The sequence below is a fragment of the Macrobrachium nipponense genome, chromosome 3 (assembly GCF_015104395.2).
Source record: "Macrobrachium nipponense isolate FS-2020 chromosome 3, ASM1510439v2, whole genome shotgun sequence".
Taxonomy (NCBI): domain Eukaryota; kingdom Metazoa; phylum Arthropoda; class Malacostraca; order Decapoda; family Palaemonidae; genus Macrobrachium; species Macrobrachium nipponense.
In genome coordinates, this window is record NC_087202.1 from 27,946,883 (window position 1) to 27,966,119 (window position 19,237).

The following is a 19,237-nucleotide window of genomic DNA, read 5'->3' on the forward strand; positions in this document are numbered from 1 at the left end:
AGAACGAACTTCAGTACTAACTTTTTTATTTGTAGCATATGTTTTTTCTAATATTTCTTTGCAAAATTACATTTACAACTGAGTGGGGGAAGATACTCCCAGATAGACTACTTCCTGTATAAAGGATAAAGCTGGTTGAAGTCAAGAATTGCAAAGTTATTCCAGGTGACCATGTAGCCTCCAACACAGATTGCTATATGGATTTAAAGATAAAAAGGGAAAGAAAAACCAAAGCTAAAGGGATAAGGAAAATTAAATGGTACAAATTAGTGAGGGAAGGGGATAAGAAGAGAGAGTTTAAGAAGAGGGTTTTGGAAGATATTGATATAGGAATTGAAGATGTTCAAGAATGGTGGGCACAAAATGCAGCAGTAATGAGAAGGCATGGAAAGGAGCTGCTAGGAGAGCCATCTGGTATCATATGGGAAGAAAAGGAGAGTTGGTGGTAGGATGAAGACATTGAGAAAGTAGTAAAAGATAAGGAGGCAAAGAAAAGATGGGAAGAGACAAACAAGGGGGTGAAAAAGGTGGTAGCCCAAGCTAAAGCAAAGTCATATGATGATGTGTATAATGAGCTGTGGACAAAGGAAGGATTAACCCCTTCGGGACCATGACGTTTCTACAACGTCATGGAGGGTACAATGACGCTCCCCGTGACGTATATACATTGTCATAACTCCATAGCGCAATAGGGAAGCTCATAGTGTTGGGTTGTCTCCTATTGGTTTTTGCAGGTATGGGTAGGCTGTACTAACATATATTAAGCTCCTCCTACTATTTTTTCAGCCAATCATGGACATTCTTGGTTATGACGTCATTGATACAGAGTCATGGTTGCGTTCATGCATGTTTTTTCATGATTTTTTTTTCTCTGATGATTTTCTTTGTTTTATTTGCAATTTTACAGTAAAACCATGAGTAAGTACTGTGATATCTCCACCAAGGAATATGTTCTTTCTCAGGAAGAGTATGATAGTGGTGACGAGCTCTCAAGTGATGAAGTAAGTGATAAAGATGTGAAAGAACGAGAGGTTGAAGGTGGGTTTACATGTTACCAACATATTAGAGGATCATCGTCCAACAATGTTGCCAGACATACATGACGTTTTTTCAGGGGTAAATTGAGCGCTTGGGGATGCACTTTTCCTTACGCCTGGGGATGCATATACTAATATTCTTATTTTTTCATAATAACATGATGAAAACTGTTCATGGGCTAATGAGAGAGCTGCATTATTTTTTCAAGAAAATCCCCAGAAAAAAGGGAAAATTCATGGGTTGATATGGCGAGAAGTATAAGTAAATGTTATATATAGTATAGTATATGAGTGTACGTGTGTATACATATATATACACGTGTGTACATGACTTCACATTCATTTCCATTAATATATAAAGCAGAATAGATGTTAGTATAACTTTTTTTCAGGGTTAAAAGGACTCTAGGGTAAGTTGGAAAAATGCGTGATGCAGCATCTAGCCGATTATGCGTCATGCGGTACCAAAGAGGTTAAACAAGATGATCAAGCTATCAAAGGCTGGAAACAAGAGCACCAAAGATATTACACATAAACAAATAAAAGATCAAGATGGTGTAGTACTTAGAAAGGAGGAAGACATTGTGAAGAGATGGAATGAATATTTCAAACAGTTGTTAAATGAAGAAAATAATAGACTAATAAGAGAAGATGGGCACATGAACACTGGCATGGTAATGAGGTTTTTTAGGCAAGAGGTACAAAATGCACTGAAGAAGATGAAGAATGGGAAGGTAACCGGACCAGACATGATTCCTGTGAAGGCATGGAAAGCATAAGGAGATGAATGAGTGGATATACTGTAAGATCTTATGATAAAGATCTTTGAGCAGGAAAAGATACCAATTGAGTGGCATGGGAGTAAATTGATCCCAATTTTTAAAGTGAAAGGCGATGTCCAAGAGTGTGGTAATTATATGGGTATTAAATTGATGTCCTACACTTTGTAGATACTAGAAAGGATGATAGATGCTAGACTGAGAGAAGAAGTACAAATAGGTAAAGAGCATATGGGATTTATGAAGGGAAAGGTTACAACAGATGGTATATTTTGTCTGAGGCAACTAATGGAGAAATTTGGGAAAAAAGTAATTAACCTTGAAAAGGCTTATGACCGAGTCCCAAGACAAAAGGTATGGAGGAGTCTGAGGGAGAAGATGGTGCCAGAGAAGTACGTGCAATTGATACAAGAGATGTACCAAAATGTGTTTACCACAGTGAGGAGCAGTGTTGGGGAGACAGAGGGTTTTGAGGTGAGAGTAGGATTACACCAGGGGTCAGCTCTGAGCCCATTTATCTTTAACAGTGATGGATGTTATAACAGAGGAAGTAAGGGAGGCAGTACCATAGAACATATTCTATGCGGATGATATTGTTCAGTGCACAGAGAGCAGGGAAGATCTGGAAAGGAAATTGGAATGATGGAGACAAGTACTGGAATTCTCCCGTCAAGTCAGAAGCAGAACTGAAGTCCTGAGATGCCAGACTCATGATTTTAGCCAGTGTAAAAGTTGCCATTAGTGAATTTATAGGCTATAGAAGCATTGGCATCTCTTTTTGCCCGATTCTTTTGAAACCAATGGCGCTTAAAATTGTTTATCTACAGGATTAATCTGTCCACCACCCCAAACCTGTTGTTACTACTCCCAAGGAGCAATCCGTCCATTAAGGGTTATGAAGAAGAGCAGGCTTAGTAAAGATTTCAGAGGTGATAAGAGGGTCACGACTGAGATGGTATGGGCATGTGTTAAGGATGGATGACAAGGAGGGGGTGAAGAGGGCTTGGGAAGAACCTGTTTGAGAAAGATGATCAAGAGGGAGACAGAGAATTAGATAACAAGATAAAGAGAAGGAAGATATAGAGAGAAGTTTGGTGGAGGATGATCCTTTTGATAGAAGGCAGTGGAGAAGGCACATCAGGCAACCAACCCTTTAATGTAGGGATGCAGTAACTTTTTTGGATTTATACATGTTTTTTCTAATATTTCTTTGCACTTTTCTTTGTAAAATTACATTTATAACTGACATACTATCATAAAAGATAAGAAACTAAAGCCCAACAGTAACCCCTGGGTATATTTATGAGCAAATTTATAAAAAGATGTCCTGTGAGACAGAAGCAGTACATCCTCCCTTGAAGTCAAGATCGCAACTAAGCTCCTGAGCCACTGAGTTTCTCATCTTGGCCAGTCTAAAAGTTGCTATTAGTGAATTTATGGACTATAGAAGTACACGTAATGGCACCTCTTTTCCACTCGATTCTCCCAAATCGATGGCACATCATAATGTTACTCATCATGAGTGAATCCGTCCACCACCCAAAACCTGTTATTATTATTGGTGAGGGTATCTGTCTATTCCCTTAAGAGTCGGGATAAAAAATCAATATACATTAGTGCCTCAGGTTACGAAATTAATCCGTTCTGAAGCAGCCTTCGTAACCTGATTTTTTCGTGTATAGAACTATGTTTTACATGTAAATTGCCTAATTCGTTCCAACCCCTACAAAAATACCACAGTAAATTTTATAATAAAGCTAAATTGACCAATAAACAATGAAATACAACAATTTGGACCATTCAATACTTAACCTAACCATTACTGTACCTGTAAATAAAGTGTATTAGTGTAGAGGGTACAAGAAATACTGTGTGTACATGTACGTACATATGTAGTAAAATGTGGAACCTTACCTTTCAAGTGAGGTGATGTCCAAAAGTGGCGACAGAGGGGGAGGACAAACGGCAGAAAACATGAACACTTAACTTTACGAAACACATTAAAAAATGGCAGAAAACATTAAATGGCAGAAAACATTAACACTAAACTTTACGAAACACATTAACAAATGGCAGAAAACATTAACACTTCTTTATTATCTCCATCTTCATCTCCATAGAAATGGCTAATAATTTAAGTCATTAATTTCAACGAAAGCGAAATCACTAACACGAATTTACGTTAACAAACTAAATATATGTGAACGAACAAATTCCAGGTGTTTACGATAACACTGCCGCAAAAAATGGTCAAGGAACTCCTTTACATAGAGGCATGATGGGACAGATGCTGACCAATAGGAGAGCAGGATCTTACGGCAGTGACTAGCATCAGGAACCAATGGGAGAACGGGAGGATGGTGGCGAGTCTACTGAGTTGGCGGCACGCCAGTTTTAAAATTATTCTCGGCAGCCCGGGCGAATCTCGGACTTTCCCCTTTCGCAACCTGAATTATTTTCGTACACAGAAGCAAAAAAATCTTTATCTTTGCTTTTGTAACCTGAATTTTTTGTACGTAGGGACTTTCATATGTAGAGGTTCCACTGTACAGCACCCCAGGCTGGGAAACTCTTGAGATTGGCCAATTTCAGAAAAAACACATAAATGAAAAAAGGATATGCAAATGCACAAGTGTAAGTGAAAAAATTAAAAAAAATTGTCCTACTTTCTAAGAGATGTTGAAAATGACTATTTACAACCCCTTGTGGGGCCTCTTTTACAAGACAATCCTATATTTTACCAAGTTATACATTTTTTCTAATAAATAAATCTAATTTATTTTGTAAAATTGTAATTACAGCGCATACAATATCAAAACAGAAAAGAACTAAATTCAGTAACAAATTCTGAGTATAATTGTTGTAAAATATTTATGTATATTTACTGAGATCAAAGATACAGTAACTTTTTTGGATTATACAAGTCTTTCCTAATATTTCTTTGCATGCTTCTTTGCAAAATTACAATTATATCTGACATACTACCATAAAAGATAAGAACTAAAACCAAAAGCAACCCCTGGTATATTTATGAGCAAATTTATAAACATCACTTGAGAGAGAGGCAGTATACATGCTCCGCTCCCTTGAAGTCAAGATCACCTGCTTCCTTGATCTTGGCTAGTCTAAAAGTTGCCATTAGTAAATTTATGGGCTGTAGAAGAACTGGAACCTCTTTCCTGCTCAATTCTTTCAAAACAATGGCATGTAGTATTGATGTCCATCATGAGTGAATCTATCCACACCCAAAACCTGTTTACTGCTAATCATATGAGGTTATCCGTTCATTAAGGTTTAAAATTTTGAAAGGATACCGAACAATAACATTGCTGTGAGTGCTACCATGATTTGACGTTTACATTTTGTCAGCTAGCCTCACATAGATTAAAGTTTATTTTATTGATATGGAATTATTCCTCAAATGGGCTATTTATTATGAAGATATACCAATAACGTATAAGGTAAAAAAGGGATTTTGACGTAGAAAAAATCTATTTCTGGGTGATTGGCTCGTGTCGCCCTATGAAATATCCTTAGATCATTATTTTTCTAGGTAAAACTTAATCTAAAATTACCAGAGAAAAAAAAAACAAAATTAAGAAAATGTCAGTAAAACTGACTCGCTCACTCTATAAAAGAAGTGTCGGTATGGGAATATAGGCGAGTGGGATCACTACCACGAGTCATTCACCATTTAGACCTTCCAACATAAAATCCCCACCAGAGAGAGCTGATACTAAAGGGTGATGCGGCCGCTACTACTACTACTACCGACGCCACGGACAGCAGCGCCCCTAGCAGTCATCCTTAATCTATGAACATCTTGTCCTGCAGGGTGGGTAAAAGAAAACGGTGGGTTTCATAGGGCGACACGAGCCAATCACCCAGAAATAGATTTTTCCTACGTCAAAATCCCTTTTCTGGGCTCAGCTCGTGTCGGCCTATGAAATAGTACCAGAGAAACAGACAAGATGGGAATAAGGACAAATGAAACCCAATAGTAAAAAAGAGATATATAATATAAGTGAATCAGGGACATTACAGTATACAAACAAAGTACTTAAAGCTAACTTATCCTAAACAATGGTATGTAAAGAAAGCAATCAATATAAAGTACTTAAAATTAACTTATATTAGACATAGTAATACATAATAGTGTAATGGCAAAAATAATAAAGAATGATTCACTTAATTAAGATATTTACAAAATATACAAACACATTGTGTTCTACCCTAGCATAAAAATAAGGGTAGAAACACTGAAGTACATTATATGTACATAACGTGGATGTCCCTAGCAAAAAAAAATAAGGGACAATCCACCACTATGATTCTAGCAGCTAAGGCTAGAGTATTCCGAGTAGCATGGCAATAGGGTGAGGCATGTTGGACGAGGTAGGTAGAAAGGAGACCTGGATCTATACTACAACTACTATGCAGTATCAGGAGAAACAATGTTTCCCGCTGCTACTGCAGAAAATTTTAAAGATTCCAAGGACTTTAGGTAATGACGTTTAAAGACTGTCGGTGACTTCTATCCAGTATACTTTTTAAGATCCTCAAAGTTCATATGTTGGAAGTAATTAACTGAGGTGGCTACTCCTCTGATGTCATGTGCTTTTGGAAATGAATCAGGGTTGGCTTGTTTAATGAAGTAAAGGATCTGTTGTCTGATTCCTTTTACTGATAAAGTGCCACCTTTTTCTCTCATAAAGAGAGAACCTGAGGATCTAGAGGATGTACGAGATAGAAAGGCTCTTAAAGTTGATACTGGGCAGAGAGAAGGATCTTGCGGAAGTGGGATGACTTTCCAAGGAGCCCACCTTGCAAGGGGATCCTCATTTTTAGCTAAAAAGCTACGATCCGGGGAAAGTAGAACTTCTCCTGAGGGGAGGAATTCCACATGACCCGCATCTCTGGATAGAGCCGACAGTTCTGAAATTCTGGCTCCTGAAGCCAGGCTTAACAAAAAATAACGTCTTTCTAAGAAGCATTATGAATGTGCAAGACGAGTTGGTCAGTATCTGAGGCTAGTTTGAGGACATCATTTAAGAACCATGAAACTACAGTAGGCCTTTGAGAAGGTCTAAGTCTAGCACAGGCTTTGGAATAGACGTAAAGTAAGATCTGTTAGGTCTATCTGGAAACCCTACTGAAAGATTTTCTTCAAAGCCGATTTATGAGTAGTAATAGTGCTAGCTGCTAGGCCTTTTTCAAACAAGGACCTGAAAAAGGATATAGCTAAGTTAACTGTCATGGTTGTAGTGTTTGATTCTTTCAGGAAGGATTGCTAATTTTTTAACAGCTGAGTCATATTGTCTAATAGTTGACTCTCTTTTATCTGATTCTAAAAAGAGGATGTTTTGTGGATCAATGTTAGCATCTTTTTTAGCCGCAAACTTCATGAAGTCCATAAAGTTAGGGTCTGAAGAATTCCTGAGGAAGCGAACACAGTCCTCATTTGTACTGATTGCGACAGCTTGGGATTGGGAATCCGTTGAGGTCGGAGACCCAATTCCAGAAGCAGAGGATACCAGTTGCTTTTTGGCCAGTCTGGAGCAATCAGAGCTACTAGTCCCTTGAAAAGTCCTCAGCTTGCTCAAGACTTTCAAAAGAAGATTCACTGGAGGAAAAACATAAATTTTCCTCCATTGATTCCAATCTAACGACAGGGCGTCCGTGGCATAAGCCAGAGGGTCCAGGTTGGGGGCCACATAGCAAGGGAGCTTGTGGTTCGCTTGTGAGGCGAAGAGATCTACTTGGAGACCTGGGACTCTCCGGCATATCCACTGGAATGACCCGTCGTCCAGGGACCATTCTGATTCCAGAGGGACTGACCGGGACAAAGCGTCTGCTATCACATTTCTTACTCCTGCCAGGTGAGTGGCGGACAGATGCCATCTGTGTTTGTCTGCTAGCGCAAAGATGGCTATCATGACATGATTCACGTGTTTGGATTTGGACCTCCTCTGTTGATGCAATGTACTACCACTGCACTGTCCAAAAACTAGTCTTAGATGAGACTTCTTCGGGGAAGGAGTCTCTTCAGGGTAAGAAATACTGCCATTGCTTCCAGGACGTTTATGTGAAGCTGGCGGAACTGAACTGACCAAGTCCCCTGAACTTGTTTGAATTGAGAATATCCCCCCTATCCGGACAGGGAGGCATCCGTGTGAATGGTTAACACTGGAAGGGGATATTGAAGGGGTACTAATTTGGCAAGATTCTTCACTTTTGTCCATGGACGGAGCTGATTGCGAAGGATCTGTGGGATTACTGACAACTTGTCTCGAGATTTGACGTTTGCTCTCGATCGCCAAACTCGATTTATATCTTTCAGCCTTGCTTTCAGGAGGATGTCTGTCACTGAGGCAAACTGAAGGGAACCTAGGATTCTTTCCTGGTTTCTCCTTGATGTTTGTTTGCATTTGAGAAATTGTTTCACAGACTTGGCTATTTCTTTTCTTTTGACCCATGGAATTGACAGATTGTGGGAAGACAAATCCCATTGGATTCCTAGCCACTGAAAACGAGACTCCGGAGTGAGTCTGGATTTCGTTTTGTTTATCTGGGAACCCCAGATGTTCCAGAAATTGAACTACCTTTTTCGTGGCTTTGAGACATTCCTCGACCGTTGGTGCCCAGATCAACCAATCGTCGAGGTATGCTGCTACCATTATCCCTTGAGTTCTCAACTGTTGAACTACCACTTCTGCTACTTTCGTGAATACCCTGGGGGCTACATTCAGACCGAAGGGCATCACTTTGAATGAGAACGTCTGATTTCCTAGTTTGAAGCCTAGGAATGGACGGAAGTGTCTGGCTATAGGGATATGATAGTATGCGTCTGTAAGATCGATGGAGGTTGTGACGGCCCCACGGGGAAGTAAGGTCCGTACCTGCGAGATGGTAAGCATTTTGAACTTGTCGCAACGAATGAAAGAGTTTAGCTTTGACAAGTCTAAGATTACCCTTCTTTTTTGTTGAGCCTTTCTTTGGCACGCTGAATAGCGACCTTGAAATTTTAGATGCTTGACTCTCGCAATAGCTCCTTTCTGAAGGAGTTCCTCCGAATAAATCTGTCAATTCCTTTGATGGTTCCTGATAGAATGATTTGATTGGAGGAGGATCTTTGATCCAACTCCAACCCAATCCTTTGGACACGATGCTCTGTGCCCATTGCTGAACCCCCACCTGTGACGGAAGAGGAACAGCCTCCCTCCTACCTGGGGAGCTCACTGTGTTGGGCGGGTTGACCTCCGTGCCCTCCTCTGAAGTGTTTACCTCTTGCAGCTCTTCCTGTGCCACGTTGGCGAAAGTGGCCCCTCGCCCTGCTACCCCTAGAGAACCTATTAAAGGCTGGGTAGGCCTGGCTTTCGTACATTGAATTGAAGGCCGGCGAGACTGCGTAAGAGGTGGAAGGTTGACTCTGAGGAGACAACAGGAGGATGGGTTGCGTCTGCTTTGAAGTAGACGGCTGTCCCTGTTGTGTAACTGGGACGGCCTGAACAAATTGCTGTTGCTTCTGGTAAGGCTGGAACCTTCTTCCTGTCTTCTTTAGCTTCTTACCAGCAGCAGGGGCGGTCTCTTGTTTCCTCTTGGAAGAGATGCCCCATCTAGCTCTAAGGCTCTGGTTAAGCCTAGCAGCCTCGTGGTGCACCTCATTCACAGAGGCCTCTGGGAAGAGGTCCGCACCCCACATGCTGGAAGCTAAGAGTCTATTAGGCTCATGCCTGATAGTTGCCTCCTGCAAGACATGCTTTCGGCAGTTCCTTCTAGCCAGGAAGAAGTCAAAAGCATCAGCTTGGACTGTCTAAAGCTGTGATTTAGCCAGAATCTTGAATAAAGGTTCTGTGGCGTAAGACAGGGCAGCCATTTCCGTAATGATCAGGGAGTTAAGAGACCTCCCAAATCTTGTACGGGCATCAAACTCTGCCTGAATAAGGGTATCAGGCAGTCTTGGAAGCTTCTCGCCAAACTGATCCATTGCGCAGTCTGGCTTAAGCTTACCTATTGAGAACGTGGCAGGCAAGTTCTCCTACAATTCTCCAAAGGCCGGGAAGAGCGGAGAAGTAGATTCCGCTTCCCTCAGCTGTGGCATGGGCTCGTCCTTGAGGACTGCCTGAAGAGTTGCTTCAACTATTTTGGTAGCGAACGGAAGAGAAGCCTCCTCCTCCGTAGCGAAAATAGTGAATGGTCTCTTGAATGCTTGGAGTTTGGTGTTGGTACACTCCCAATCCTCCAGGCAGTGAACCCATTCCCGCTGTGCATGATCCCTACTATACAGCACAGTCTCTCGGGAGATCTTATCCTCTCTAGTTAGAGCAGCAACGGTCAGCCTAGCATACCCAATGAAAGGCTGAGTCAGTCCGGGAGGATAGAACTCGAAGTCCTCAATCCTTCGAGTTCCACACTCCAGGATAGAAATCATGCCGTCCTTGAAGGGGGCATAAGCGGCCACTCTCCATGGGTTATCCATGGAGAAGGCTGGTAGGGATTCGTAGGGAGTTAACTGTAAAACACCAGTACCTCCTACAGGGGAGCTTGGCTGAGGAGCCTGGTTAAGACCAGCAAAGCGGTCGTCGTGCTCTCTAACTCGGTTAGAGAGATCTTGAATGGACTGGCCAGACTGGTTGATGGTGTTTGACAGCTGTGCAAACATCTGTTCAAACTTAGAGCCCAGAGAGCCAACCATCTCTCCCACTTGTTGCATCACAACTGCTGAAAAGGTGGTGGGATCAAAGGAGCTCGGTCCCGCCACCCCAACAGGAGTTACCGGAGTAGATCCGGTAGATGCCGGAGAAGGCGTTGGCTCGGCCGGAGCGCGAGCCTTCTCCTTAGAAGCCTTGCTTCTAGAGCTCTTAGAATAGGAAGAGCTAGGCTTTGCTTTCACCGCGTCAGCGTAGGAAGTCGTAGACTTCCTAGCTGAAGAAGACGACGACTTCTTAGAAGTCGTCTTATGCAGTGTCTTCTGTTCTCTCTGTCCCTTCACCTTCAGGGGTACAGAAAGAGCGGGAGAGCGGGCAGAGATCTCAGATCCCGTGAAGCCTTGGAATGAAGCAGAAGAAGGGACAGGGAAGAAGATCCAGGAGCACCCAAGGAAAGACCTTGGGCGCCCGACACACCTACCTCAACCAACAAATCCTCTGCCCCTACCGCCATAGGCTCAATATTCAGGTCCAGGTTGGCCACATCTGGGACCGGCTCCTGCGTGGAGACGGACCCGAACGCCTGCTGCACCTCCTGCTGAATCGAGGCTATGAGAGGGCTGCCGAGATGGGGTCCACGTAACCGGTCGACTTGCCACCGGGGAAGATCTGAACGGCCAGCTTCTTATCAAGAATATACGGCTGGCCCTTGGCGGCGTTCTTCCCGAAGCCGCCCACCCAAGCCTTCAGGGTTGCCAGGGCGACTTCCTTCACGGCGGCAGCCTGAAAGAGAAGGCGATATGAAGCTTCTAACGGCGGAGATAGGGTTAACGAAGCTTAAAGCTAAGTGTTAGTAGTGATAAGACCAAGAAAAGTCTAAGAGTAGACTTACCCCACCCAAAAGCTGACTAACGAGGTCGTAGCAGATGGTGCAAGCCTCCGGGTGCCAAACGATCAGTCCGTTGTGGGTGGTGGCACACAGGGCGTGGGTCCTACACTCTTCATGGGCGCAGGGGTCGTTACAAACGTCGCGTTGCAACCTGGGACCTGACAGTTGGTAGCCTGTAAGTGGAGAGATACATGAGTATCAGGTGCACACTTACAGCCTAACAAATACTCCGCTGCATGCCGGAGCATGTAAGTTAGATTAAACCAGAGCCCCGCCGTAATACGTGTGGTAACTAGGCGGTTGGAGTTGGTCTAAGGCTACGCCGGAGACAGGAAAAAGATTCAAACCAGGAGTGGTGAGGAGCCATGAAACCACGACGGAGATAGTACATATATTAAATTAAAACTAAAATTCACCGTAATATTAAGGGTATATCCGTATATAACGAAGTATAAAATTTTCCGTCTACTAGAAGAGTGCCCGGGTAAGGAGCGAGCTCTCCTCCGGTAGCGGAAAACAGGATATAGTAGGCAAGCAACAGACCACTAGTAATGTCCACCCCGCCCACTGGCGGAGCCAGACGGGACCTATAACCAAAGGGGCCCCCGGCTTCAGCGGAGGCTCCGTTCGTTACGGTAGGGGAAGGGTGGGACTGAGGCAATAGGTGGGGGTTCCCGGCGTAACACGGCGGGAGAGAGAGAGAGAAGGGGGGGGGGGGGGGGGTGGCCTACCCCCTCCCGTCACTACAGCTACCCGCTCGGTAACCCGGTACCCGAGACAAGTGGTCGCCCTAAACCCCAGCTGGGATGGAGCTCCAGGCCTCCTCAGAGGGAGAGGGAGGTAGGCTACTGTGGTTGTCATGGCAACCAAGGAGATCCACCAGACCCCTCCCTATACCTGGTAGGGAGGGAAGGGGAAGGGTAAGGTGCTAAGGGACACGTGATCGCAGGTGGCCTAAGCCGCCATGGCACAAGCACCTAGGCTAGCCTAACACCCTAAATAACACTGATAATACATCGTAAAGGAGGAAAAGACACTTTTAGTAAAAGAGAAAGAAGCCCAGGAGGAGGCAAGCTGTTCCGAAGAACAGTTGACTACTCGGAGCCAGCGGTAGCCGATGAAGAGCAAGAGCTGGGATGCTGGGCCAGAAACACGGTATAGCCCTAAATACCAAACTAAGAGAAAATGGTAAAGGGGCTGTGTCCTAGCTATAAAAACGATGTAATAAACGATGAACGTAAATATAATAAGCCCATAAGTATAAGATGTCCCAGTATGGGAGACCGGGAAATCTTAACACGAGTCGGCACACGGCCGCCACGAGTCAACCGGGAGACCGTATATGACCTATAAAAAGGAAAATACTGGTCCCTGGAAGACTAAAAAACTAGAAAATACTACTTATGAGGCACTTAACTTAGCCGAAGCAATAGCAGCACGTTCCATCGTAAATGATGAGATAAATCCAAGAAAACAACACGAGAGGAAAAAAGCACTCTAGCGCTGTGAAGCTAATGATTAAGGATGACCGCTAGGGGCGCTGCTGTCCGTGGCGTCGGTAGTAGTAGTAGTAGCGGCCGCATCACCCTTTAGTATCAGCTCTCTCTGGTGGGGATTTTATGTTGGAAGGTCTAAATGGTGAATGACTCGTGGTAGTGATCCCACTCGCCTATATTCCCATACCGACACTTCTTTTATAGAGTGAGCGAGTCAGTTTTACTGACATTTTCTTAATTTTGTTTTTCTCTGGTAATTTTAGATTAATTTTACCTAGAAATAATGATCTTAAGGATATTTCATAGGCCGACACGAGCTGAGCCCAGAAATGGTTTTATTACTTTTACATTTCATCACCAGTCACAAACAACAATACGATAATGTACGATAATTATCGCATTGCTGTAAAAAAGTTATTCATCCAAAAAATTATAAAGAATTTTCATGGTAAACGAATATTATGTTAGCCTAAATATTATTACTACTGTAACTGCACTACCATTAAAATTCTAAGAGATGAAGATTGCTATGAATGTAACCGTATAACTCTATATTTACATTTTGTCAGCTGGCCTCATACATAAAAGTTGATTTATGTTGGAATTATTCCTGGTTTTGTACTGCAAACATTGCAAATGTTAAAAAAATTCCAAGAGATACACCTCAATAAATTTAAATCTTCCTTCATATTTGTACAAAATTCTAACAAGTATGTCATACAGATGAAATTAAGTTACACATGAACAAATATATTTACTGTACATATCAGAATTTATAAATCTGATAAATGGATTCTGTTTTTATTACCATTCATGCCTGCTCTTTCGCTCATTGGTTTCTTTGACATTCACCTTTTGTCACAAAACCTCTTTCACTTCATTTCATATGTAATTAAAAAATAATTTAAAGCTTTACCATTTACCACAGTAAAGTGTATGTGTTACAGCGTAATAAAAAAGCCATACCTGAGAATCTTCATCATCATCATCCTCTTCCTCCTCTTCATCTTCTGTCTGTGTGACATGATCTGGACCATCTTCAGCTTCATTCAGTGATTCAAGCTTTTTACTGGTGTAGCGTTTCACAGCTTCTTTTATCACTGAAATGTAAATGTCCAAATATCAAAAGATAATCATTCTAAAAAAATAAGTATTTTAATTCATTGCCAAATTTCAAAAGAACCCTAATATATACAGTATATATTGTACTGGCAAACTGTCTCCCAAATGCCAAACATGATGCTTTCCCTAATGTTTAAAGAAAGCACAGTAATTTCAAGCTCTTACTGTTACCTTTTTATACATATTTGTGTATTATAATCATAATCATTTTGCTAATAATTAATAAAATATACTTTGTACCATTTATTCACTGGCTCAATTCTTATAATTCATAACCTCATATCATATATGCATTCACTATGGTTAGGAAAGGGGAAAACAAGGACTGTCTGGTAAATCTTTTTAGTATTATTTTTTTTTTTTATTTAATTTTTTATATCTATCACAGTCATCATATTCAACTGGGTGGTTATTATAATGTGGATTCTGGGTTGCATCCTGCCACCTTAGGAGTCCATCACTTTTCTCAGTGTGTGTACAGTTTCTAGGAGTGGGGGATGAGCACCACCTAGCAAATAGTTAGAATCCCTAGAAAATGTTCAAAATGGCCTATTTTGTTAGCTGAAACTCAAGAAAAGCCCACAACATATTTTTATGCCTGGTTTATTTAATAGTATTATCACAAAAAGTTCATTTTCTAATGAAATTGACTAAAAAAAACTGCATATTTCTCAAAGAAAAATGCCACAAACAGGCAAATTTCCCACAAATAATGGGGGAATGGTTCCAGAGAGAAATCCGTGAATGCCTGAGTCTGTGAATCCGGAGAATGTGAATACAGGGGGCCCACTGTATATGACATTGGACTGGATTTTGGGTAATCCAGTTAGGCCTCACCAACAAACTCTAATAAACTGAGTATCATCTATAATTATTGTTTAAAAAAATTACTGGTAGGTATTTAACACTGTCTGCTTATTCATGGTTAGCCTCACTGCTTCTGGAATGGCATGAACTATGGGGGGTGCACCTGGGGGTCACATCCTCTAAATGGAGAGGATGTGTGCCATCATGGGCCCCCATATAACCTCACTGTATACCTTACCTTTTCTCTCAGCTTTTCTCTCCAATGGTATCAAAACTCCATCATCGTCATCACGATATCCATAATAATCGGCATCAATATCTTTCATCAATTCTCCTCGTGTTTTGCGAGGAGGTGGTGGTGGTTCTTGCTCAAAAAGTTCTCGTACACCTGGCAAATCTTTTGCAGCTCCAAAATACATATAACCCCTGAAATAAAAATAAATATGAAATGTTTGTATCTTAAACCTTAAATTTCATTTGACTAGGACACTTCCTCCTTTAGCTAAAATTCCAATGACAAGATGTTATACAGTAAAGTTATGAGGTCTTCAATAATTTTTTTCTATACATAATTAGTATAATACAATATTCCTAATTTTTATTTGCTATAAGTTTAGTCAATAATTTCTTTCATATCTATCAGTAATTTCCTGACTCCCAAATTTGTTTACCTCCAAGTTATTTTACGGACCACTTAAATGGAGTCTGATTTTTATATTATATAGTTTATCATTGGTACATATTGTTTTTTCTGTTACATTTACTGAAAATTTTACTCCATATAACACAGGCTATTCCCCGGTTATCAGTGGGGGTTCCGTTTCCACAGGCTTAATGATAAGCGAAAAGCACCATTAACCAAAAATAAGCGATTTATGGCACCGATTACCGGTTAATGGTGCCTCTAATACATATGTATCGGCACCATAACTCAGCACTATTATCAATGTCATTATGGCGCTGAAAATCCCCAATATTATAGCACTAAACAAGCCCCATAAAACCGGATCACCATTAACCGAGTCTGCCAATAACCGGGGACTGCTTGTTTGTACATCTTACTTTACAAGTTTATGCTTTTAACTCTTTCTTGTGATATTAAACCAACTCTGGCACTGAATAACATTTATACGAAATTATGTAATTCACAGCAGTTTGTTATTACTTATAGCATTTCTGTGACAGTTGTGAAAATGAAGAAAAAAACATCTAAGGTGACACTTCTATAATAAATAAAATATAACACTGAGGTAAAGCAGAGATTCTAAAAATTTTAATAAAATACCTTTAAACCAGTAAAAATTTTTTCTAAACTGTCACACAAATTTAGGTAATACAACATTTGTGAATCCTTATGAATATTTAAACAAAACGCTTATGTATCGTTAGGGTTAAAGAAAAAAAAATGATGACAGGCATTCCCTGGTTTATGACAAGGGTTCTGTTCTTGTGCTGCGCTGTAGGCCAAAAACCGTTGTTGGCCAAACCATTGTTTAAAATTGTCAAAAATCCTAAGAAAACCTTTTTCTTAATGCTTTGGGTGCACAGGCAGTCCCCGATTATCAGTGGGGGTTCCGTTCCAACAGCCTGATAATAAGCAAAAACCGCTGATAACCGAAAATCAGCAATTTATGGTTCTAATGGCGCCAATAACCAGATTTTGGCACGATACCCAGTTAATGGTGCCTCTGTTAGGTATGTTTCAGCACCATAACTCTATTATCGGTGCCAATAGCCACGAATCAGCGCATTATGACACTGAAAATCGCCAAATTTTGGCGGTAGACAAGCGGATCGCTGATAACCATATCCACCGATAACTGAGGACTGCCTGTATTTAAAACTACGTAAACTGCATCTTCACTCATATAAACCTTCAAATATTGATTATTTTGCCTTCTTGGAGTCACATTTCTTCCATCGGATGGCGTTGTAAGCATCGTAACCACAGAACATGCATCATAAACCAGTAAATAATTTCTGATGAATATATTTAAAATGCAATGTAACCCCAGAATGGATTTTGAAGGGTAGTTCGGACTCAGAAGTTGAGGATGATAGGAAGAACGAAAGTAATAGTAGTAGTAGTAGTGAAAGTTTGAGTGAGGTAGAGGAGATAGAGGTCAAGACAATGTTCCTGAGAGAAGTTCTTCGGATTGAGAAATTTAGCATTGGCAAGGGAAGAGAAATATATGAGTTTTTTTGATGAGTATGAGAAGTATTGCAAACAAGTACGGGGAGACTGATAGTGTGTGAATGAAGCAACTGGGAGAATTCTTGGATGGACAGTTGAAGATCTGCTATAAAAGTATGTGTTAAGGTGAGCCAGAGTATGAGTCAGTAAAAGTGAGAGGGATTGGGCAGGTGAAAAGAATGAAAGGGAATGTAGTGTACAGGAAAGATGATGAATTTGAGGAGGCGAAAATAAACGCTGGGGAAGAAGTGGGCTTATATGCCCAAAGGCTAGAAGCATTGGCCAAAAGGAAGTATGGGGAGGAAGGAATTGAGGAAAACAAACAACTTATGAGGAAGATCTTGGCCACCATCCCTGAGAAAATTAGGGTAATCCTAAATGAAAAGCAGAAAGAACAGAAGTCATGTTCATGAAAGACCTTAAGTTGGGAGGAAGTTTTAGAGATCTTGGAGGACCTGAGAGTAGATGTGGATGAACCAAAGGAGATGCATGTTGGATCTGAGGTGGTGAATGGAAGAATGTACTATAAGGATGTTATGGTGAGTGAGGGACTAAGTGTAAGCCTTGTTGGAGGAGTGTGGGAGAGACTGAGAGGAAAGGGGGAGAAAGAATGTGCAATCAAATGTGGGGAATGGAAAAAGGAGCAGGAGCAGAAGCTGAGAGAGATTTACGAGTGGAAGTATGGGTAGAGTGAATGAGAATGTGAGGGAAAAGTAGATGAGAGTGAACAGTAGTAGTAAAGAGTGCTTCAGGTGTAAAAGGACTGGGCATGTGAAGGCAGATTGCAGATGGGCTAATGGCGGGTGTTTCATCTGTGGGAAGAGAGGGCACATGTTGGTGCACTGCATAAAGCGAAAGAACTGAAGTGGTTTGGCTGTGGAAAGGTGGGACATTGTGTGAGGGACTGCTTGAGTGGAAAAAAGAGTAGGAGTGGGTGGAAATCATTGCAGAAACTGTGGAATGACTGTACATTTTACCAGGACATGTAAGAACTGCCTGAGGAAGTGTGAAGGATGTGGAATGGGGGGTCACATGAAGGAAGTCTGCAACAGCAAACCACAAATCCCGGGAAACTAATTGCGAAGGGGGTTTACTGTGGTAAGCCTTCTGGTATAGAAGGGATACATGTGCTGCATGTGAGAGAAGGGTTTGTAAGTGGGAATGTCTGTTTTGGGGGAATGAGTAGATTGTTGCCTGTGTGCTAGAGTAGAATGTGGTGGAGTGTTATTGAAAGCGTTGATTGATACTGGTTATAGCGGATGTGATTTTCAGAGATGCATATGAGAGATGCATATGAGAAAATAAAAGAAAAGGTAGCCCAGTTAAGACATGATAGAAATACGGAAGGGAAAAGAAACCAGTGTGAAGTTGTATGTGGAGGAGGATGGACAAGTAAATTTGAATGGACAAGTAAATTTGAAGATGGTTTCTGGAATAGAGTTGTAAACAATGGACACCATCCAATTGCCATGAGATTTTGGGAGTGTGTGGAGTGTGAAAATAGGATGGAGATCCAATGTTGGAGTAAATACAGTAAGTTTGGGTGAAATTTTCATGTTGGATGGTAGCTCTACGTGTTATGAGATAAGGTGGGTTACACATGTCCAATGGAATTTATGGATGTTAAAGACCCAAAGGTGTGTGTACAGGTGTGTGGGAATGTGAGAAAGAAAAGGTGAAGAGGCATACATCTAGGTTATAGGTTGGGAAGCTTGAGAAGTGAGGTCGATATGAGTAATGATAAGGATGTTAATGGGTATGATGTGATGGCTGAAGGAGAAAAGTCAGAAGTGTGGAGCAAAGAAAAGTTTAGGGAAAAGGTGAGGTTGAACGAGAAGTTGAGCAAAAAAGAGAAAGAGCAGGTGTATGAGTTGTGGGAAAGAAAGGGTGTACTGAGTAAGTTGATGAGGACTTCGGGACAGCTAGGTTGCTGGGGTGCTGCATTCGACTGACTGATGATACACCGATTTATCAGAAACCCCAACATTTCCCGGTTCTAGTAACACAAGATATTGAAGAGCAGTGTGAAGAGATAGAAAGGATTGAGCCTAGTAAGAGTGCTTGGAATATTCCATTTGTGCCAGTAAGAAAGCCTGATGGGAGACTGTGAATGTGTATTGATTATCGGAGAGTAATTGAGGTGACAGTGAAAGAAAGATTTCCTATGAGTGGTGTCTGATTGTGTGAACAGTATGCATAGGAGGAAAGTGTTCAATAAAATGGATCTGGTAAGGGGTTTCTATCAGATGCCAATGGCAAAAGATT

At 41.4% G+C, this 19,237-nt stretch overlaps 1 protein-coding gene across 1 annotated transcript in view; it reads right to left on the bottom strand.

Moving 5' to 3' along the window:
• The window catches only part of LOC135221672 (pre-mRNA-splicing factor ISY1 homolog), a 214,129-nt gene that overhangs the window by 19,465 nt on the left and 175,427 nt on the right, over positions 1-19,237 (bottom strand). Inside the window, exons 5-6 of the mRNA XM_064259392.1 lie at positions 15,017-15,204; positions 13,816-13,949 (exon numbers count right to left, since the gene is read on the bottom strand). Coding sequence (XP_064115462.1) covers positions 13,816-13,949; positions 15,017-15,204 — 322 coding nt within the window. The remainder of the gene's footprint in view (positions 1-13,815; positions 13,950-15,016; positions 15,205-19,237) is intronic.